Source organism: Sphaerodactylus townsendi, linkage group LG01 (assembly GCF_021028975.2).
Source record: "Sphaerodactylus townsendi isolate TG3544 linkage group LG01, MPM_Stown_v2.3, whole genome shotgun sequence".
NCBI classification, from domain to species: Eukaryota; Metazoa; Chordata; class Lepidosauria; order Squamata; family Sphaerodactylidae; genus Sphaerodactylus; species Sphaerodactylus townsendi.
Window position 1 is genome coordinate 32,834,816 of NC_059425.1, and position 23,958 is coordinate 32,858,773.

At 43.5% G+C, this 23,958-nt stretch overlaps 1 protein-coding gene across 3 annotated transcripts in view; it reads right to left on the reverse strand.

Moving 5' to 3' along the window:
- Positions 1-23,958, reverse strand: part of KIF13B (kinesin family member 13B) — a 124,882-nt gene that overhangs the window by 64,652 nt on the left and 36,272 nt on the right. For all 3 annotated transcript variants that reach the window (XM_048517223.1, XM_048517214.1, XM_048517233.1), the window contains exons 10-24: positions 21,565-21,695; positions 20,429-20,515; positions 19,011-19,195; positions 17,961-18,171; positions 16,684-16,846; positions 15,754-15,900; positions 14,341-14,490; positions 13,200-13,328; positions 10,855-11,025; positions 8,615-8,772; positions 7,870-8,002; positions 5,476-5,622; positions 3,470-3,499; positions 2,379-2,478; positions 975-1,101 (exon numbers count right to left, since the gene is read on the reverse strand). In XM_048517223.1, coding sequence (XP_048373180.1) covers positions 975-1,101; positions 2,379-2,478; positions 3,470-3,499; positions 5,476-5,622; positions 7,870-8,002; positions 8,615-8,772; positions 10,855-11,025; positions 13,200-13,328; positions 14,341-14,490; positions 15,754-15,900; positions 16,684-16,846; positions 17,961-18,171; positions 19,011-19,195; positions 20,429-20,515; positions 21,565-21,695 — 2,069 coding nt within the window. The remainder of the gene's footprint in view (positions 1-974; positions 1,102-2,378; positions 2,479-3,469; positions 3,500-5,475; positions 5,623-7,869; positions 8,003-8,614; positions 8,773-10,854; positions 11,026-13,199; positions 13,329-14,340; positions 14,491-15,753; positions 15,901-16,683; positions 16,847-17,960; positions 18,172-19,010; positions 19,196-20,428; positions 20,516-21,564; positions 21,696-23,958) is intronic.

Consider the following 23,958-nt stretch of genomic DNA (forward strand, 5'->3'; position numbering starts at 1 on the left):
TGACGAGAGAAAACTGAAACCCAGAAAAACTAAAATCCAATGTTCTCACAGATGCTGCTTCACTAGTACAGAGCGGCCTTTTAAGTGAATGAACCGGGCAATTAACATTAACATTTTTCTTTTAGATCAGCTAAAGTGCAGGAGCAATAAATATTGATTCAGCTTCTACAGAAGATCATAATTAAGCTCTGGTTAATAATTCTGTAGCTTTAAGCAAAGAGTGTTTCAGTGTTTCCGTTACACTGAACCCAAGGAAATGATTCAAATGTGTTCAGCTTTTCCTCCCCAGCTTTTCCTCCACTCCCCACCCCCAAAGCACCCTCTCTGATTATACCTAAGACCTTTGGTTGGGCAACAGTCTTGGGGAAGAAATCTGCAAACTGTAACCTCAGAAAAGGGGAAAATAGTTACCCTATTCAATCATCTCCAGCACTACTTTAATGGAAGTCGACAGACACTGTTGACCATAGGTGTCAAACTCGCGGCCCTCCAGATGTTATGGACTACAGTTCCCAGCATCCCCTGCCAGCATCATGCTGGCAGGGGATGCTGGGAACTGTAGTCCATAACATCTGGAGGGCTGCGAGTTTGACACCTGTGCTGTTGACTGTTGGGAGGAGCTTTGCTAAGATGACCGTTGTGGTTCACACCTGCCATCCCCAGTATCTACCAAATTATTCCTTTTTTTCTTTAAAGGACATAACATGCTGAACAGGGAGAAAATTGCCTGCTCTAGTACCCTGCAAGTGTATTAGGAAGCCATATATACAGCTTGGTTAAGAAAGCAGAACCCACCCTCTGGGCCCAGATCACTTGTGCAGCTTCTGACAGCTTCAAGAATGGAAGCCGAAATGTTCTTGTCGGAAGGGGAAGGCACCAGGCCAATCCCACTCCCTCATCACTTTCCTGAGCCACTAAATGAGTAACAACGGTTGTCATTTGATTGCACGACACATTGGCTTTCAAGGGCCTACCACTCTGCAGGTGCTCCAGGGATTCCACTACCAGCAGAAGGGACCATTACAGCGTTCCTTTCTTCTGTAAGCGTCAGCCTCATCTCTAGCAGCTGGGCCTCTCGGTCTGTGTCATCTTCTGTCTTGTCTGGAAGAGGGCGACAGTTGGGCAGAGTTTTAGCTTCCGTTGGTGCTTCCAAAACAAGCTCATTCTCCTTACTTTGGGGGTAAGATATTGGCTGCTTAGAAGCACCAAAGACAAATTGCTTGTTCAAACCTGTGCTTAACAAAACGTCTTGGGGAAAGAGATTCCAGAGCTTAACTAGGAAGCCGATTCTAATGTTGTACTACCAGTTAGAAAGCTTTCCCTGGGACATGTCTGCCCTTCAAGTTTAACCAGGGCTCCCAAGGAAGGAATTCTGGGAACTATAGCTCCGTGAAAAACTATAAAAGCAATTTCAGTACTCAGTACAACATTATAACTTAATGCATTCTAATATTCTATGTACATTCAATGCATATGTACATAAAGAAACAGAGGCTCTGAATCAATCTGCATCTTTTAGCACTCTTGTTTCTCGGCGGTCAGCCAGATACCTCTAGAAATGCTCACAATAGCAGGCATGAGGGTTATGGCCTTCCCCAGTACTGCTCCCCGCCCCCCCCCCCCCAAACATACTGCTTCAAAAGTATACATGCAGACTTCATTCAGTGATCAGGGCTAAAGGCTACAGATACCCCAGTGAATCTATAACAAATACCTCCACTTCCTCCTACTCCAGTTCTGCTTTCTCCTGTTTTCAGAGGATCAAAACATCTTTCCCCTTTCCTTTGATAATTTTTAGCCTCGTTTGGTTAGAGCACTTTCTATCATCAAGGAAAATGTTCTGTGTCTAATCGTCTGCTGAGGAACCCCTGCACATTGCTGAAGATTCTGGGGTTGGGGGAGTGTACTAGGAGGAGGAGGAGGAGGAGGAGGAGGAGAAGAAAGAAAGAAAGAAAGAAAGAAAGAAAGAAAGAAAGAAAGAAAGAAAGAAAGAAAGAAAGAAAGAAAGAAAGAAAGAAAGAAAGAAAGAAAGAAAGAAAGAAAGAAAGAAAGAAAGAAAGAAAAAAGAAAGAAAGGAAGAAAGAAAAGGAAGGAAGGAAGAAAAGAAAGAAAGAAAGAAAGAAAGAAAGAAAGAAAGAAAGAAAGAAAGAAAGAAAGAAAGAAAGAAAGAAAGAAAGAAAGAAAGAAAGAAGAGCTGGTATGTATATTCTGCTTTTCTTTACCATAGGGAGTCGCCAATTGTCTTTCCTCCCCCCACCCCACCCCACCCACAACAGGCATGTTGTGAGGTAGGTGGGGCTGAGAGAAATCTGAGAGAACTGTGACTAGCCCAAGGCCACCCAAGAGCTGCTTCAGCTTTTGACAATGTTTCTGCCTACCAGGTTTCCCAACAAGTTTCTGCAGCTGTTGATCCAAGTATTCCTGCCGCTTTGTAAGAGTGTTCAACCACTTACGACGCAGCCGCTCCAGGTCTCTGTCCTGTGAAGAATTCAGAGATGTTTCTACTAAGTAGTGGCTTCTAAAGAAAAATAGAAATGAAAGCTTCCAAGCATAGGTATCCAACAAGGAAGCAGCCATTGATAAGCAATGACCTAAGCTACGTATGATGCCTGGCATCTTAAGTCAGATGTGGCTTAATTTCTCTTAATTCAGCTGTGGGCAATCAAACACACTGGTTGCTTGCTTTTTATAACAAGACTGAATTTTAACCATCTTCCACACAAGCTAGAAACACACATCTTGGGAATGCTTACAGTTTGGCTCATGTATTTTAAAGTTCTGTAAAGATAGAGAGATAGAAGACTACCTCCTTTACATGAAAAACAAGCTTCTCAAAGCGTTTCTAGAGAAAAGAAGAGCATATTTTATGGTACCTACACTGTGGCTACAGATACTCCTCGACTCTATGACATCTATTCATCAGCATTACATTGAACATCTGGAACAGACCACCTTGTCAACTTACAAAAAAGGGTAAAGGTGCAAGCACCAGGTGCAAGCACCAGGTCATTACTGACTCACGGGGTGACGTCACATCATTATGTTTACTAGGCGGACTTTGTTTTACCAGGTGGTTTCCCACTGCCTTCCCCAGTCATCTACATTTTACCCCTTGCAAGTTGGGTACTCATTTTACTGACCTCAGAAGGATGGAAGCTATCTGAAACCAACTTTTGTCGGGATCGAACTCAAGTAATGAACAGAGCTTGGATGGCAGTACTGCAGCATGCCACTCTGTGCCATGGGGCTCCAGTCTAATCCGCTGACTGGGAGTGGCTCTTCAAGGTCTTCTTCAATATCTGATACTTGAGATTCTTTAATTGGAAATGGCAGCAATAAACTAGGGGGCTTCTATATGGATTGCATGTGCTGTGACACATGCCATGCGTCGATTCTCTAGCACAGGAACATTATGAACAAGTGATCTATAGATGCATATAAAAAGTGAAAACAAGGATGTCATATTTACCTGGTAACTATCCATGTCGTCATCTTCCTCCTAGGCAAAAGGAACACACAAACTCAAATAAGTTGGCAGTCTCTCATCTCCTAGTCCAGGGGTCTGCAACCTGTGGCTCTCCAGATGTTCTTTCCCCCCCACACTTTATCAATGTTGTTCATTTGTATGTTGTTCATTTGGAAATTAATAAATAAAGTGTGGCTCTCCAGATGTTCGTGGACTACAAATCCCATCAGCCCCTGCCAGCATGGTCAATTGGCCATGCTGGCAGCGGCTGATGGGAATTGTAGTCCATAAACATCTGGACAGCTGCAGGTTGCAGATCCCTGTCCTAGTCCAAACACTGCATTCTGGCTCTTCAGTTTCCCACTGTGGCTAAACTGTTGCCCTGGAGGGCCAATAAATGGGTCAACTGGTTGACCACTGTGCTTCAGAAAAAGCCAACAGAAACTAGACCAGTAGATGTTAGGATCAGGAAACTAGACAAATAAAAAGTCTACAGTCTGATTCTTTCCATGTTTGTGCAAGTAAATCCCACTGGGTTGAATCCAGTTATCTGCAAGCACAAAGATCACTGATCTCTCCTGCATTCTCCTCCCTGCAGGAGTCCTTTCAAACTCTGGGACAGTTTATTCTCAGAACCTACACAGACCAGCAGCAGCCAAGTCGGTCAGGAAGCGAGCAAAATTGCCCATGCCTCTCTCCTGTCATGGAAGAGACAGGAAGTAATTTTGCTTCCTCCCCCTTTCTCACTGCAAGTTTCCAACCCAGAGAACGTTTAAGCTATGTGAATCTTGCGGCCACCCAAAGATATAAAAGTTTCCCAGTCTTGCCGGGGGGAAGAAATGCAGGAAAGATCTGCAATCAGGAGTATGTTTTGACAGATGATCACTGGACCCAAACCAAAAGATTTAACAGTGCTTACTCCTATTTAATATCGATCAGTCAAAAAGCAGTTGTTCTCTGATTATTCAGACAACTAAAAAACCGTTCATTGGCAGACACAGACATTATCTATCAACTGGGGTGTTGTGGAGTTGCCGGGCTGTATGCTTGTGTTCCAGTAGCATTTTCTTCGACATTTTGCCTGCATCCTGTGGCTGGCATCTTCAGAGGATCCTCTGAAGATGCCAGCCATAGATGCAGGCAAAATGTCAGGAGAAAATGCTACTGGAACTCAGCCATACAGCCCGGAAACCCCACAACACCCCAGCGATTCCGGCCGTGAAAGCCTTTGACAATACATATCTATCAACTGTTCAATTATATCATGATGTCCTAGAACAGGGATGAGTAGGAGACAAAAATGTTATGGCACTATGCTGATTATTAGATTTTGATCCAATGTTTCCTTCAAGGAGCTCGGACATTGTTCATGGTTCTCCCCATCTTATCCTAACAACAATCTCGTGTGGTTAGCTTGAGAGAGAATGATTGGCCCAAGAAACCCAGTAAGCTTCATAGGAATCTGAGTCTACCAGAATTACATTCAGCAGTCTAGTCTCTGCACCATACTGGCTTGCACAAATGGGACCTCTACCTTCTCAGTGCCATGGGCAAGCACAACAGATACAAGGACATCTTCAAATATTCTGAGTTCCTATCAAGAAAATTACTCTACACTTCTTCCTGGTTCCTTACCATGAGTTTCTCAAATCAACTGTACATTTCAGAGCTGCTTTCTGTGTGAGTTTGTGCACTTGTGAAACTCTAGTCCAGGGGTGTCAAACATGCGGCCTGGGGGCCAGATCAGGCCCCTTGAGAGGGTTTATCAGGTCCACAAGACAGCTGAGGTAACCCCCTTCCTGATCTGGCCTGGTGAGCTTGCAGGTCTAATAAGCCTTCTCAAGGCAGCCACCCCACCCTGCAAATCCCTCCAGTGCCGTTCTGGGACCAGCTGAGGCAGCTGCCCCCTGCCCCCAGACTCGGTCCAACTAAGTCACATTTATGTCATACCCAACCTTGTAACAAATGAGTTGGACACCCCTGCTCTAATAGTTACAGAACTGTTTTACCTGACAATTCTCATGGCTTTTCGGTGATTTGATGTTTCTTATCTGAACACACCCCACACCAACAGAGAGTATGGATTCTTCCATGAGAGGCAACGTTCCAGATTCCTGCACAGACTTCACTTCCACTTGAATTCGGCGTGACTGCCCCTGCAAGGTACAGAAGGTGAAAAATATCTCTGGCAGGGAAATGACTGGGATGAGGGAGACCCCTGCTGGCAGAAGATTCATAAGCAGCTGCGAAGGTTAGGATCTTAAATACGATGTTTGAACAAAGGTAGCATGATGCGATCCCCCCCCCCTTTAGAGACTTAACCCGAAGGGCTTCTGACTAAAATAACTTCAGCACCCGTGAGTGAAACAGAAAAAGAACAGTAACTTCTATTTACTCTCAGGGATAGAAGAATAATTGGATCCAGGAAAGAAGATATACTCTTTGCCGTTAAAGATCTAAGTAGAATCGTAACTTCATCGCCACATGCGGGACTGTCTTTGTTTCAGAATGCGCCGCTTGGGTTCTAGGGCCTACCTAGTTCTGTTAAGTGGGCACTAGGACCCAAACGGCGCATTCTGAAACCAAGACAGCCCTGCATGTGGCGATGAAGTTACAATTCTACTTAGACCTTTTGGTGGGAAAGGGTATAGAAACTATAAACAGATGTTACACAGTCTTGCTGGGGCCACTGATTTGTAAAATTACAGTCGATAATTTAGGAGAATAGAGAGCAGTCAGCAGCCAAGTTTGTATTCTTGAGGTGGCCTTCCCCTCAACCTCAGCACCCATGTGAGCTCCTGTCAGAAAACACATATTTTTCACTAGTTTTCTCTCAGAAATTGGGGCTTTGAAACAGCTACAATCTCTTCCTCCAGCCAGTCTGCTTTATCACAAACGGCAGGTTTGGAGTCTTCCACGGTCTGCTGAGACAGGCTCTCCCCTTATCTGCCTGAACTGACAATATCACAGCTTTTTCTCTCTTGCCGCCCCCCCCCCCGCCCCCCTTCATCTGACTTCTCTGGCCCTTCTAGGGATCCTGATTGGCCACTGTCTGCTCTGCTCACACACCAGATGGGACTAAAGAGGATTGGTGCTTTTCAGAAAGGGGCAGGACCTCTTGTCCACCATCACAGCATTGCAAATAAAGTATCTTCACTATTGGCCTCCATGTATTCATATAAACCTATGAACAGCCGCCACCCCCCCGACATCTGTTAATCCAAGCACACAGAGATATCAAAGCATACTTAAGAAAGCTAGGATCAATCTGAAACACTGACGTTTATTAAAACCTCGACTCCTTTTGCTGGATTAACCTAAGATGTGAAATAGGAAAATCATATGCTACTGCTTAAGCTGAATATGAAAGGCAAAGTTCTTCACTAGATGGTTCTTGTCCACTTCAAGAGAACAGCTAACTGGAGCACCTTCTACTATTCTGACCCCCATTGTGTTTGGGGTCCTATTTAAAATGCTAAAGCCCACCTATGAAGACTACGATTCAGTTTCTCTCTTCCCACGTAAGCTTTCTATATACACAGATGGAATATCAAATGAAGTCCCAATTAGAATGTCAACACCAGCTAACTCCACATTAGTCCTCTTGATTCAGGCAATAAGATTAAGATCAATGTCAAATCCACACTTATCCTGGTGTTGCCTGGTCATGAGAAGATACTGCCACATGGGTCTAGTTTAAACATGCATGCACAACCATTGATTTCTTGATACATGATGGCCCCGCACTCTCTGACAACCAGCTGAACATTAATGAGATTGTCTTTCTAGTTGTGACTGAGGTGGTAAACCTCTAGATGGCTTGTAGTATATTAGGCTGCAGGGAGAGTCCCACACGATTGAACATTCCTGCATATAAAGCAAATACATGCACATAGGAAATGAATGTATGTGGGGAAAAGCTTGTGATACAACATTTATCTTTTCACATATTACCCTGTTTCCCCGAAAATAAGACATCCCCCGAAAATAAGATGTAGTAAGGTTCTGCTGAAGTGCTAAATATAAAGCATCCCCCGAAAGTAAGACGTAGCAAAGTTTTTGTTTGGAAGCATGCCCGTCGAACAGAACACCAAAGCAAGCAGCTGGGGAGCGAAAAAATAAGACATCCCCTGGAAATAAGACATAGCGCATCTTTGGGAGCAAAAATTAATATAAGACACTGTCTTATTTTCGGGGAAACATGCTAGTTTTCTACATGCAGGTGCTTTCCTCTGTACAGGAATTCATACAATCATGAGCACACGATCCAAACTGATTTGACTCAAACGTAGGCTTGCTGGCTCAGTGAGGATGAGAGTCAAAGTCTATTGAATATCTTGCCAATATTAAGGCGCTTGTTATACGTTCAGGGAGAAGATTTAGATAAAGATTGGCAGACTTACCTGCCTGAGCTGAAAGATGCCACCAGTATGAACATCCTTAGCTGGAATCACCTCTACCGGGCAATATTCCCCATTCTCATTAAGTTCCAGAATTTGAACCCACAGCTCCAGTTTGCGAGTGACCTCACTCCATCTGGAAAAGAAAAATCACCATGATGGATGAACTGCTTTGCCTTCAGCTGTCTGACCCTGGGCTCAGAAGGCTCAAAGCCCTTTGGAGAATGGGGAGGAAAACTTCAGCCCCACACTGATTCAGAAGGGAAGAGCTTGTGGCAATGCCTGATCAATTGGCAGTATCAAATCTCATCTACATACACTTTGACAGTCACTTTATAAGGCAGAGATTTGTCCTGGGGGTCTCTAAAATAGCCAGTTCAAGGGGCAAGAGTGAATACTGACAGCACATCTTCTCTTCCCCTTTTTAAATAGAATTATAAATGGTTGGCAAATCAGTGATGGTGGGGAGAGGAGGGCATGAAGCAGCTGGTTCTTAAGATGCAAGAAGACAGCAAGCTCTGGGAGAATTATAGGAATGGCAGGAAAACAGGAAGTTCTGGGGAAGACAGGGAGAAGCTGAGGGCATGACCACCTGCCCTTGAATTAATCCACCAGATTAACAGATTGTGGGAGTTAAAACATTCAAAATCCATCTTCCTAAAACAATCTCCCCACCGCCCCAAGTCTCCTGAGAATAGTTCTCCCCCAGTTTCTAATACATACATGAATTGGATACCGCTGCTTTTACCTGTCTCGAAGGCTTCGTGTTTTAGCTTGAATTATTCCCAGATCCCACAGTGCTGGGTTTTTGCGAGGGTCGCATTGCTTGTGCCCATAAACTTCAATGGCCAAGGCACCATCACTGAGATAGTCCTGAAAATCTTCAGTAACGTTTACAGAGAATTCCTAAGGAAGAACAGGACAGAGAGGACCCATCATTCACCTCCACCTTGCTCTCCTCATCCAGCTTTCCATAAATTCCGAAGCATAGGCCTTGCTCTCTCTTTCATAGCCCTAGAGCAGGGGTGTCCAACTCTGGAGCTTCAGATGTTCATAAACTACAATTCCCATCAGCCTCTGCTGGCATGGCCAATTGGCCATGCCAACAGGGGCTGATGGGAATTGTAGTCCGTGAACATCTGAAGCGCCAGAGTTGGACACCTCTGCCCTAGAGGAACCAGACCATTGACTATGCATTTAGGTGTGAGATAGGAAATCTGTCTAGCAGCACTTTTGACAGAAATGCAAGCTTTATGAAAGACTTAAGCAGCAAGATCAATAGGCTTCCAGAATGATCCCAATAACAATTTAGGAAACCCTTTGCTTGGAATCCTGATCCAATCAAGAAAGAGGGGGAAAATCAATGGATGGGGCTTTTCTATGCAATGTCTGCTCATTATTACAATCAATGCATTTCATCGTCTGTGCCGTTCCCTGCCCTGCCCTGCATTATTTGCTTGCAATCACCTTGAAACCCCTCTTTAACAAATGTTTTCATATTTATAGATCATTTCAACTGATTTTTAAGCTGCTTGATTTTGTAAACCACCTTGAAGGCTGATGATCAGCTAGTGTAATATGACATTATAAGAGCTGATAAGAAGTCACTTAACTTTTAAAAGCTGCCTTTAATGTTGGTACAAGATGGAAGGGGTTACTATTTAACATATTCAGAAAAATAATAATAATGTATGTACAGGCCTGCAATAGAGCTCTCCAGATTGGCGCTCTTATAATTATAAGAGGACACAAAAATATGTGCACCACCCAAAGTTTTCCAGCTGAGCATCTAACAAAACTATATGAAGACTAGATGAAGACCACTGCACAATTAATGAAGAAGGTGTCCTTTCACACTGTATGCTAGTGTTTGTGTCTAGCACAAAAGGCATGTGGAAAAAACTGGGGGGGGGGGGGGGAGAAGAGGTATCTTAAAATAAAGAAGAAAAAAGGGCTGAGTTCCCTTATATTGAAATATGTACATAAACCTTATGTAGGACTGTAAGAAAGTTCTTACAGTCCCTTGTACTCCTCCAAAATTTATAAATCCTCAAGAAGAACATATTTTTAAATGAGGTAGACTCCATCTGCATGGTACCCTATATCCCCGAAAATAAGACCTACCCCAAAAATAAGCCCCAGGATGATTTTTCAGGATTTTTGGAGTTACAGATTCCCCGGCGTAACTGATCTGGTCAAGTGAGCGGTGGAAAAAAATAAGATGTCCCCTGAAAATAAGCCCCAACACATCTTTTGGAGCAAAAATTAATATAAGACCCTGTCTTAATTTTGGGGAAACATATATTTTCATTTTATTATCTGTTCAAATTGGATGCTGGATCAAAAGATGGGCTTTGATCAGGAAGTCCTGAACTGGCCAAGGACTGCACTTCCTGGCATGCAAGAATCTGCCTTTAGAGTCATGCCTCCCTTCTTCACACTCTACGCTTGTCACTGGAGGCCAATAGAATACATGCAGTGGACACATAGGCTGTATATGCTGTGGGACTTGAATGGTTTCCGCAGGGCCTGTAAGACGGAGCTATTCCAGCGGGCTTTTTCTGGAGACCAGCGGGACTAACATCCTTTTTCTTTTGGCCTCCCAGGGCAAAAAAAAAAGGGGGGGAGGTCTGTAAGTTGCCATCTTGGGATTGTTTTAAGTCATATATATTGCATAAATTGTTTTAATATATTTATTGTTGTTTTAATTGTAATAGTGTTTTATGATGTTGTTTGCTGCCCTTAGCCCTTCAGGGATGGGTAGGGTAAAAATCTGTGAATAAAGTAAGTAAATAAGTAAGTAAGTAGAAACTGGCAACACTCTGCTTTGTCTATGGTCAGTGGTGTAGCACCAAGGGGGCGGGGGCGCGATGTACCAGGTGCACGCGGGTGCGGAGGCGTGGCAGGGGCACAGGGCACATATGTGTCCCGGGTGCAGTTTCCCTTTGCTCTGGCTTTTTCTATGGTAGTAAACAATAACAAAATTACATTGCAGTGGTCAAAGACAACCATGCCCCGGGGCTCTTTGCAGACAGGAGACAGAGAGGGGTCCACTTCAGGGGCCACTGTCACAGGTTCCAGCTGATCCCAGAAAGAATATTTGCAGAACACAAAGTTGGAGAGGTGCTGCGGCAAACCTGTCGCCTGAAGGATTTTGATCTATGAGGAAAAAACAGAACAGAACACAATATTTTACGGAGACCAATTATACAGCAACCTTCAAAATACAGCACAAGGCAAAGCTAGACTGATAACTTAGCAGGAGGCCTCAACAGCTGGCACAATTTAAAATGACATCTGTCTTGAAACAATTCTTGATTAACGTGTGTCTGAAAATCTAGGGGTATCAGGACACTGAATCTTGAGGAGAACTTGTTTTGGAGGAAACAAAATCCTAAAAGATCTTATTATTTTGTCCTTGCATCTTTGGTGCACATAAACACTGCTCAAGAGGAACTGAATATTGCGGATCTGAAAGTAATCGGTCCTTTAAAAATATGGCTTTGTTTCATAGAAGTCAGGAATATCATACTGTTTAAATAGTCCAGATTTTTTAAATTATCAAAATGAGAATGAAAACCAAAATGACATTTAGACATCACGATAAAACAAGGTTGATGAAGCGTGGTTTGATCAAACTCCAGTTAGGGTTTTTTCATTGGAACCAAACTGGGATTTCAAACCAGGGTTTGCAATTGGCTTGTTGACCAGGCTTGTACAACCTACAGTTTATTACAACAACTGATTGAGAAAAAAATACAGTTTGTTGCATAGTATTACCCTTTGTGCCCATCTAGGCACTGACATAGCAATGGGGTGGGGGGTTAGTAGAAATGTGGCATTAATGGCAAGTGGAAGAGGCAAGAAGGAGATACACTAAAGTTCACACTCAAACTTGGTAAACAAATCATGGTTTTATTGTGATATCTGAATGCATTCTAACTGGACAAAATTCTCTGAGTTTGCTTCTGCTCTAAAACTTCAAATGCCATAATTACTGATGATTATTGAGGCTACTTTCTCTCAACATGGAGTCTGACTTGAATATTCAGCAAGTGGAAGAGGCTCATCTGTTCTGTTGAATCCCAGATCACACAGGGTTCTTCTCTTAATTCAGACTAATTAGAGGATTAGCTGAACTATGTGTGAGAGAATATATATATATATTCTCCTGCCACACAAGTCTGCCTTAAGTTCAGGACTCAATTGAGTTTCGAACTTAGAAGCAGAAGGACTTCTGTGTAGTCTGTAGGTTCAGCCCTAGAGAGAGAAGGGCAGATGAGCATATATCCTTTGGTCTCTTCGAGTTTCCTTGGGGAGGGAAGTTAACAAATCTAAAGTATAAATAGTAATATATAGTATAATAATATAATATAATATAATATTATATAATATTGTTTATATATATATATATATATATATATATATATATATATATATATATATATATATATATAATATAATATTATATAATATTATATTATATTATATTATATTATATATTACTTTATTTATACTTTAGATTTATTAGCCGCCCTCCCCCAGAGGGCTCAGGGCAGTGTACAACACAATAAATACACAATAACAATTAATAATATGTTAAAACCAACAGCAATACAACAATGCAACATTCTAATAAAACCAGAATGAAGGGAGAAGCTGCAGAGCCTCACATCTCTGGTCAGTCGTTTTCCGGGGCTGTCAAACAGAGGATGCTGTGGAGTTGTTTTCTGTTGCCCCAGCAGGTCAGATAAGAACCAGTGGATTGAAATTAAACCAAAAGAGTTTTCAGTGTTACACATGAGGAAGAGCTCCCTAACAGTTATAGCTGTTCCTCAATGGAACTAGCTTCCTCAGGAGGTGATGGGCTCTCCATCTTTGGAGGTTTTTAAGCAGAGGCCAGATGGCCTTCTGACAGCAGTGCTGATTCTGTGAACTTTGGCAGATTTTGAGCGGGAGGGCAAGAAGGGTCGTGTAGTGTTTGGCTCCTGTGGCCCCTTCTTAATGCCCAAGGTAATGCTGATCACCACTTTGGGGTCAGGATGCCATATCCCTCCAGGACATATTGGCCAAGGTTCCTGGAAGTTTTCTGCAAATTTTTTGGCATACAGCAGGGGTAACTGGGGGTGTGGGTGTCCAGGGGTGGGGGGATTATGAATTTTCTGTGCAGGGGGTTGGACTAGGCCCTCCATCAGCCCATGCCAGCAGGGCCAACTGGCCATGCTAGCAGGGACTGCTGGGAATTGTAGGCCATGAACATCTGGAGGGCCTGAGTTTGACACCTATGGCAGTGATTCCAACTCGATGTTTCTATGAGAGGCAAAGGAGCTCACCATGCACACCATCTTCTGCTCCTGCAAATCATTTTCAGCGGAGGCGTCCATGCTGTCGTCACCTCCTGCGATTCGCTCCCCGGTCTCACCGCTCACACACATCACTTCAACGTGCAATCGACCTGCCACCTAATGGGGGAAAAACAGAAGGCATCAGGAGCAAGAGAAATGGATCACACATCTATTTTCGGAAGTGCTGCACTTATTATTACATCAGCTTTCATCCAACATTTTCCGTGGAATAAAAGATTTCTGTTCACAGGGAATGATTTCCCCACTGTGGGTTCAGATCACGGGAAGGCACACCAACTAATGGCCATCACCACCTCCTGTGGCAGCATATTCCAAACACCAATCACACGTTGCATGAAAAAATGTTTCCTTTTATTAGTCCTAATTCTTCCCCCCAGCATTTTCAATGAATGCCCCCTGGTTTTAGTATTGTGAGAAAGAGAGAAAAATTTCTCTCTGTCAACATTTTCTACCCCATGCATAATATTATAGACTTCAATCATATCCCCCCTCAGACGTCTCCTCTCCAAACTCCTTTCATTACAACTAATTTTCCAGACTGTGTCAAGGGTGCTTTCTCTAGAAGTTGTTAAAGTTAATGGTACATCATTACAGTGGAGATTTCCATTAACTGAAGGGAAGGGTATTTTTTGACATTTTCTCTCTCCCATGGCAGGTCTGCCACAGGAGGGAGAAAATGTCAAAAACTCCCCCTCCACTTTATGCTGATCCTGGAGATCCTCTGTCTTCCAGGAACAACGTTTCAGGGTGCACCTGGGAAGCGAGTGGGAAAGTCACGCTCTACTGATGAACATCCAAACCAATTTTCCTCCCACATCTCCAATTGGCTGAGAATGCTCACAAATGCAAGTTCAATATCCATTAACAAATTTAAAGGCACGGTGGTCTACCATACAAATGACAGTTATCCATTCACATCACGTCACAAGCCACCTGGGAACAACAGCAAAAAGCAGATGCAACATTAGGAGGCAGCTAAATGTAACCGACTATTGCCAGTTATGTCAAAGATGGAGAATCAATGGTAAATTGATCTCAGGAACTGTAATATAAGTATGGGTAATGATGTCTCGATGTGCTAACTGTGCAACTGGCTACTTAAACAAACCTCTCCTTTCTGGTTGATGATTGGAACGGCGTATTGAAGCTTCACATCGCGAGAGAGGGACTCGAGGAAGACGTTGGCCACCCCAATAAGGCTGTGATTCTCTTGCTCATCGTAGAAAGGATCTGCTCGCCTGACGTATGACCTCATGCCCTAGAATCCAATGAAAAGAAGTATGGCCACATTCTCCTGTGACAGGGTCATGGCACCTAGCTGGGGGCTGCCCTGAGTGAATGGCTCTCCTGACAGATGGTGATGGAATCTGGTAGAAATCCCGACTAATCCCAACTTCCGATGGCCTCCATTCTTTAAAAACGTCTCTGTGGTCATCCTTTCTAGAGAGCTTAAAAACGCAAACATACCACACATAGCAAAAGCAAATTCCTAACCAAAATTCACTCCCACCAGCTTTCTACACTCGCATAAAATGAACTGCATTCTCTGCATACTCTAGGCTCCCTGTTTATACCTTCCAATCATCCCTCCCCGCCCCTTCTTTTATACTGAGAAAAGTCACATTTGAGATAGAAGCAGAGACAACAGAGATACACCTTAGAAACCCACAAGATTTTGGGGGCATAAGCTTTCAAGAACAAAAGCTCCCCAGGTTTCAAAGGTACTACTGGAGTCGGATCTAGTAGATCCATAGCAGACCAACACAGCAATTCTCTGAAACAACCATGTAAAGCCTATTAACTTCAATGTTCATAGAGGGGTGAAAGTCTATTTAAGATTAACCTATAAATGAAGCATACTGAAATAAGGTACCACATTTACCAAGTTTACATACACAGCAAAATATAATAATACATGAATATGATCGTATCAGTAACATGTTTTAGTACATTCATTCATTCAAATTTTAAGTTTCTTTTAACCCCTACTTTCCCCAAAGCTGTTTTTTTTAAGCAACTGGATCTTGCAAGATTATTTGTGTATTGGTAATAACACTCGGCCATTCACAAAATGTTTTTTATAGTTCTAAGAATTTCAAGGACTCCATATAAATTGCAACAGTTATAAAGCAGGACTCACATTCCCTCAATCCAACTGAACATATCAATACTAGAGCAGAGAACCAGCTCTTAACGGTTTGGTGTATGATACTATTTCAACTCCATTACCTGTCAGATAAACCTTTCCCTTATTGCTGGAGAGGCTGCTGATTTCAGGGAATACATTATCCTGTTTACAACTTTTTGGATTCACATCTATGAGGCAATTACTAAAACAGATGATTAATCTTGTCCCAGACCTTTTAAAGGACAAAATTAAACATTTGCTGTGAAAAGATCTTAAGACCCTTGAATCTTGTTGAGGGAATGAAAAAAAAAAGCTTTTTTACATGCTGCAAACATTTACTGATTGCTCTACTAATTAGGAGAGCCATTACTCTTCAGTCCCAGCTCCACCTACCGTGTCGTCCTCTTCACAGTCCTTTGATTCTTGATAGAAATCTCTCATGTCCACCAGTCGATTCTCCAGCTTCTCAAGTGACCAGATCTGTTTGCCTTTGCCTTTTCTCCTCACCTGAATGGCCGGTTCACTCAGAACAGCGCCTCGCTGCAGAAGCATAACAGTGAGAAACGCAAGCCAGGTAAACAACGGCAAGACATTGTGGAAATAGGCTGGGATTTTCTTTTCCTTTTTTAAATAAAAAGGAGGAGGAGCCACTGCTCAGTGGTAGAGGAGCTGCTTCGTATGCTGAAGGTTTCTGGTTCAACTCTGGCACCTCTAGTTAACCTGGATAGCTTTAAAAAGGGCTTGGACAGATTTATGGAGGATAAGTTGATCTATGGCTACCAATCTTGATCCTCCTTGATCTGAGATTGCAAATGCCTTAGAAGACTAGGTGCTCAGGAGCAGGAGCAGCAGCAAGTGGCCACTGATTTCACATCCTGCACGTGAGCTCCCAAAGGCACCTGGTGGGCCACTGCGAGTAGCAGAGTGCTGGACTAGATGGACTCTGGTCTGATCCAGCAGGCTAGTTCTTATGTTCTTAAAAGCATCAAGTAATGGGTAATGCGAAAGACTGAAGAGATGCTGCCAGACTGAGTAGATAATACTGATGGACCAATAGCCTCATTTACTATAAGGCAGGAAGTAGGCCAGGCCTTGAGACCTGAAACCTGGGGCAGGTGCCACACTGGGGAACAGTGTTCAGAAGAGCCACAGGCATGTCAAAGAACCACAGGTGACTCTGAGCCACTGAGCACGTATCTAGCATCAATAAAATATCAGTTTTGAAAACGGCAGGGAAAATTTATCTGGATCGCTACAAAATCTAGAGCGCCGCTCCTGATGAACAGCCATCAATACTGGTAGAACAGATAATGGGTGCCTCACCTTTCTGTTTGCATTGAGGCTGGAGGCTGGGATCTGCAGAGTGACCTTGTACTCCGTTCTTTTATCCACCTCTTCCGCAATGAAGCTGGCTTCTCTGACGTACAAGTTGGCCTTCACAATCTGCTCCCTCAGCTTCCTCAGGCTGTGGTTTAGCATCTCTTCCCTTTGGGAAAAACAAACAAGCAGGCAAACAGAAGGGATTTCCCGTTAAACACAAAGGATGTCAAGAAGTAACTTTTTGGATACTAGAGTGCTAAAGATGCAGTGGCTCAGATGGAAACCTGGGCGGCAGAGGGGTTTGTGCATCCACTATGCCCCAGTGTGCAATCAGATGGCAACTTCAATAAAAAGGCAACATGTGGAAATTGCTTGAGGGATCCATGTGTGGTTCCAGAATTGGGTTGGGACTAGAGCTGCCTCCTTCGGAGCCATGCCTTTCTTTATTTGAGAGGACCAGGGTATCTTGTAGCTCTTCTACTTGCAGTCCAGGGTATGGCCAGCAATGATTTTCATGGAAGCAAAATACTGGAGCTAACTGACTAACTCACTTCTCAAAGGCTCAGCCATCTCAAGAAGTTTCCAGAGGACAAAACAGGCCTCTGAAAAGAAGGGCTGGCTAAGTTCACTAGACACAGTGTGAAAAAGACTTCCCTCTGTGATACACCTCTGAAGATGCCAGCCACAGATGCAGGCAAAACGTTAGGAACAAGATCTACCAGACCATGGCCACACAGCCCGGAAAACCCACCACAACCAGTTGAATCCGGCCGTGAAAGCCTTCGACAATACATCTTTGTACTGCTTCTAATGTGTTGTGATTATAATTGGACACATATATTTCAAAATTACATTTTACTAGTTGACATATGTTTGTGTATTACTGTAGGATCTTGTAAATCACCCAGAAACCCACTTTGGTGGGGTGGTAAGTACAGAAATTCAGTAAGTAAATAAATACAATTCTGCAGTCATGTGACAGACCAAAGAAACCCCACCAGGACTGATACACAGCACATTCAGGATCTGGGTGTAAGTTGCTCTTCAACGGAAAGCAAAGGAATCTCTTGCTCCTAGAATTCTGCATGCATATCTGGAAGTGCTTCATCTCAGCAACAGGATGCAATTTTAAGCCTATCACGACTATAGGCTATACACCCTCCCCCTCCCCCACTCCATAAAACATCGCATGGGCCTGGGGATATTCCCCCATTTAAGGAAATGACTGGGAGTGAGAATACCACCAAGCTGAGGATGTGTTATATGCCATCTTCACCCACCTTTCTTCTGCCCACTGTCGTAATCGTTGCTGAGCATTGGGAGAATGGCAGGAGAACCTGTCCATAGCACGGAAGTGCTGCTTCTCTGGAGACAACCTTCTTCGGAGCTGTTCCAACTCGTGTTCGTACATAAGCCTCTGGCGCTCCAAGGCAGACCGTTTCTCTTCTTCATGCTGCTGCTCCAGGCTCTGCAAAATGGACTGCATGGGATCTAGACAGAGAAAAGGGAAGATATGGACAGATAAGGTGAAAGTGCAGAAAGACAGACTGCAAAAGATTTAAGACATCGAGTAAGACATTTGATAAAACATTGATTATTATCATACATCAGTGGTTTTTCAAACTGTTCTGGTGTTTTCTGGAAGCATATCAGGGGTTTATTAATGAGAAGAGCAGAACTGGTGGACAAACTCTCTTAAAAGACAGCCTGCCCTTTACTACCTCCATCTGCTTTAAAAATGTCCAACCAGCGAAAAGTGTTGGGTCCATTCTAGGGCTTACTCAGAGGCAGCAAAAGGTCCATAGGCCTGGCATGGACTCCACGTGAACAGGTTCCTTTCCCACCCCCCAAATCATTTGCAGCATAAAGAGTTTTAATGGCAGACATGCAAGAGTGTCATATTAGGCAAGGGGATGTAGAACAGGTTCTCCATAGGACAGAACTTGTGAAAACTACCCAGACATTTCAAGTCGTATTCCAGCTAAGTTACTTTTGAAAGCAATTGCAGAGAATGCGCAGGTTTGCACTGTAGTCGCTTGATACATATACAAAGAGCCAACATGCTGCAGTGGTTAGAGTGTAGGACTAGGATCTGAGAGACTTGGGTTTGAACCAATACCTGGCCATGAAAATTTGCCGGGTGACTTTGGGCCAATCACACACTCCTGACTTTACCTACCTCACAGTGTTGTCATGAGGTAAAACAGAGGAGAGGAGAATGAGGTAATCTGCTTGGATCCCCACTGGGTATAAATTGGGTACAAATACAGTAGTGGGCACATAGTATACACAATAAATAAAACAGATCAAAGACAATCCTTTCCCCTTACCATTGCCACCGAGTGCTTTCATGGTCACTTCCATCTGGGCATATTCATAGCTGAAGTTGATCTCGCTGGACACTTCACTCGAGCTGTCTCCATCTAAATCCAGCTGCTCAGAGCTGTTGCTTCCTTTCATTGAATTGTCTTCATCCTCGGCTTCTGCATTTTTTTTCTTTTTGGGCAGATTTAGCCTTGAAGAAATAAAGGGGGGGGGGGAGATATTCTTCCTATCACCCTGATAGTTTAGAATGAAATTCAGGAAAGGCTGTATCATAAGGCAAAGTGGTTGGTCTCCTTTCCCCACTGAACAGCACCCAGAATGGTCTGGACTTACAAGGAAAAGCAACTGAAGATGTTTTGCTAGGTCAGCCCTAGCTAAAATAGTTCTTGCTCTGTTCCCATCCACAGAAACACTGGCTTAAACCGAGTCAAACTATTGATTGATCTGGCTCAGAATTGACTACAAAGACTGGTGATAGGCAGGAAAACATCTCTCTTAATGCATATCATCTAAAACAGCTTCTTTAGCAGAGATGTCAAGGATTTAACCTAGGGCCCTCTGCATGTGAACCAGGGGTTACTCCACTAAGACACTGCTTCCTCCAGTTTCCATGAGGGCAACAATGCAGAACTTCTTATCTGATAGAGCCTCGTAGTAGTTAGTAGGTAAGACTGCCACTAGGATCTTCAGTCTCAAAAACATCTTCGCTGAACTGCATACTGAACAAGTTCAACTTGCCTCAGTTGGAGATACTATTTTAACTGGGACTTGAAAAGAACTGAATGGCTAGTTAGAAATGTCAATTCCATCAGTCAGTCTATAACTCTAGAGGCCCAAGAAGTCAGCCTTTGAGGAGGCCCAAGGAGTCGTCATCCTTTTTGAGGAGGTAAGTGTGCACCCTCTAAATTGCAGTTGAAGGTTCACATAGCAGATCCTTCACACAGAAACCTACACACAGCATGTCAGATGGAGTACAGACTTGAAATCCTTTTTTTCTGGCATGCTGGTTTTCTACTTACAGAGATTTCTTTTAGGGAGGTATTTAATCACCTGCAGCCTGCAGTAGAACAGCCAGTTCACTTCATGACATGCTAGGCTGTATAATGTCCTATCACCAAGGTATTTATAGTGTACAAAGGCAACATACATTTCATTTCAGTCCACATTTAAGCCTTCCAAGGTAGCGGCCGCAGCCATCAGGATATCTTCTGGCAATGAATTCCATAAGTCAATTACGCATTGTGTAGAGACAAACTTTCTTTTACCTGTCTTGAATCTATTACCACCAACCACTTTCACTAGGTGATCGTGGGTTCTAAGGTTACGGGCAAAAAGAAAAATTCTCTCTTTTTAGATACATACCTTTTCCCCTAAGTCAGGCTTTTTTCACCTAGCAGAACAAGCAACAAAACCAATGGCCTACCTGAAGAAGTGATTGTTTCCCCACAGAATTCTGTCTCCGTGGTGTAGCTGTGTGGGGCCTGTCACAGCCGTGCCATTTACAAATGTCCTGTTACAAAGGAAGAGAAGCAAATGGGGGTAATTTTAACTGACTGTTCCACAAAAATATAAAAATAGTGCAAGAGTTCTGGGATTCTGGATCTTGTTTGGCTCCCCTTTTTTGTGAGGGAAGAGGCACAGACAAGTTTACCTGGAGCAAGGTAAAATGCATCATTGTGCCCCAGGATTGGTCAGAATTAGGGGATGGGGGGGGGTAACTTGGAAGAAGTGGATGGACTGCTTAAAAGCAATCCCAGATTCATGAAACTTGACCAAGAAATTACGGCAGCGGAGACTTGACCAAGAAATTACGGGTGCAACAGCGGAGTTGTTGACAAGGAAGACAGGAGAGCTGACAAGATTTATTGTCAAGTCTAGGGTTTTTTTTGGAAGTGTGGAATGCCCTCCCTTGACCCCACCATCGAACTCCTAATTCCTAATCTTCTGGAAAACTTTTAAAAGATCTGTTAGAAATATTCAAGACAAAGTAAAAATATCTAAATATAGTAGTACATTTCTATAATAATAAATACTCATAAAAATAAACAATCATGAAATAAGCTTAGCCAATATATAGGCAATACAACATGGGATTCCAGTGTGTTTTCCAGCTTCCAATTTCTCTAGAGCACCGATGCAGAAAACTTCATCATTTTAATCATTTCCCATACATGGCTTACCCTATCGCTCTTCACTGGAATGCATCTCAATTTCCAGTATCAAAGCATACACCATTCTATCAAAAGTGACTTTTGAAAAATGCTTTCCCCAGACAACCTGCCCCTTTTTTGACTTTCTGTTTCCCCCATTGCTGACTCCTTCCAGCTAATCCTCAACTCTAAATGCTGCTGCTTCCAAGCACTCAATTCGCTGCTTCTTTGGTCCCTCTGTTCCTGGATTATTTTTACTCCTCTTTCTGTCATGCTCACTTAACCTCACTGGACTGTTGTGTAAACAGAAGAGCTCATGTATGTCATTCTGATCTCTTTGGAGGAAGGATGGGTGTTTCAAAAAGTGATTGAAGTGTGACAGATTATACAAACAAAAACATTCAGTCACCTCGTGTTCTTCTTAGGTGTCAGCATAACTTGTCCATCCAAGGTGATATCTATTATACAGTGTTCAGGCAGGATGCCCATCCCACAGAGCTGGATATCCTGGGAATTATCCGACCCAATTAGTGTGTGTTCCTATGGGAAGATTCAAACAGTTGCATTAATGCAGTAGAAACTTGGACTATTTATTTGGATAGACATTAAACTGTTTTAGTACTAAGTTAAACCACTGACATGCCTCTACAACAGTCATGGCGAACCTTTTCGAGGCCGAGTGCCCAAATTGCAACAAAAAACCCACTTATTTATCACAAAGTGCCAACACGGCAATTTAACCTGAATAATGAGATTTTAGTTTAGAAAAAATGGTTGGCTCCGAGGCATGCGTTACTTGGGAGTAAGCTTGGTGAAGCAACCGTGCAACGCTTCAATGGGTGAATCACGACCCTAGGAGGGTTTACTCAGAAGCAAGGCCCATTGCCAGCAACTGAGCTTACTCCCAGGTAAAGGATCGTGCCCAGGCTAGCCTAGATGTGTGTGATTTTCCGCCCCCCACATGATGAACTCTGTGCACATGTGCCCACAGAAAGGGCTCTGAGTGCCATCTCTGGCACCTGTGCCATAGGTTCGCCATCACTGCTCTACAAGGACTTGAAAGTCTTTCCCACCCTGGCTGGGAGCGGACCTTCTGAATGCGTTGACTAGAAAACAACGTGCACGTGTCCGTTCATATAGCCCTTCTAAAAGGATAACGTATAGCCAAAAAAGAGATTAAAGATGCTGTTAGTGCTTTAGAGGATGAATGCCAACTGAAAATATACATTTCCTGACTATGCCGTCTCAGATTCCTCCCCCCGCCCTCCCGGGCCAGGGAACACTGTTGAAGGCAGCCTCCATGTTCTACACGAAAAGCTTCACTTTCTCTCTGACATGTAGAAATTTCACGTGGGATGAAATTTTGGAAGTGACACCCGCCGCAGATGGAAAACTTAAAAGGACAGTTACACAAGGAGGCTTGACACGCACTTGCTCTGCTGATAAATAAAGGCAGCCGACCAAGATGTCATTACAGAGCAACATTTTCACTAAGTTTCTCAGAGAGGAAGCAGAAGCTCGCAGTATATGGCTGGATGGTCTAAGCACATTTGTAGGGAACCTGGGAACAACACTGCTTCGCCCTTTAGTCAATGCAGCCTAATACAGTCAGCAATTGTTTGACATTTATTGGAGGCTGCTCAAATAAAAACAGAAAAATTCTTCTGATCTGGACATGCAGGAACTGACAGCACGCACGTATACCCACCCCCCACCCCCCATCGCAAATACTGACCTATACCATACAAATCCATGTGCCAAGAAGAAACCTCATAGTTTTGCAAGCATGCCAAGGTTATCCTCTGAAATCTGTTTAGTTGCCAAGGCCCCTTGGTCCCACCTTCGCATTAAGCAGCAGATTGCAGATCCAGGCTTGAGAATGGTCAGGCTGACAAAGCAATTTGAGCTGCAGGCCAGACACCTACACAGGCTGGAACATTCTTTGCCTTCTTCCCCCAAAAGGCTGTCTTTTGTTGTTTATTAGACAGCAAAGTAATGACTACTAAGTACACTCCCTCTTTCACTCCCCCAGCCTGGCATTCCTCTAGAATCATAGAATCATAGAGTTGGAAGAGATCACAAGGGCCATCAAGTCCAATCCCTTGTGGCCATGAAGAAGAACAGTTGGATTTATATCCCCCCTTTCTCTCCTGTAGGAGACTCAAAGGGGCTTACAAACTCCTTCCCCTTCCCCCCTCACAACAAACACCCTATGAGGTAGGTGGGGCTGAGACAGCGCCGAAGAACTGTGACTAGCCCAAGGTCACCCAGCTGGCGTCTGTTGGAGTGCACAGGCTAATCTGAATTCCCCAGATAAGCCTCCACACCTCAAGCAGCAGAGCGGGGAATCAAACCCGGTTCCTCCAGATTAGAGTACACCTGCTCTTAATCACTACGTCAACATGCAGGAACACACAATCAAAGCACTCCCAACATATGTTCATCCAGCCTTGTAGATGACACTAGGCTAGGGACATGGAATGACTTATTAAAATCCAAGCATATTGGATCTCCTTAAAGAGGTGATACTGAAACCACTTCCATGGGCTCATCTTCTCTTAAAGACTGTTTCCAAAATACTTAAAAAGGATGCACATAGACAAGGGGGAAGGCTGACAAAGGTAGGTTAATGGTCCCCTGAAAACCTATGCTTTGCAAATGAAGATTCAGTCTTGTGAATGTATACCGCCATCTCCTTTTTTTCTGGACTCTACTCCCCTCTGCTACTTTCCAGATTAACTATAGTTCGGCACTATAAGTGCCCCAACGCAAGTCATCACTTACCAACTACCCACATTCTCAT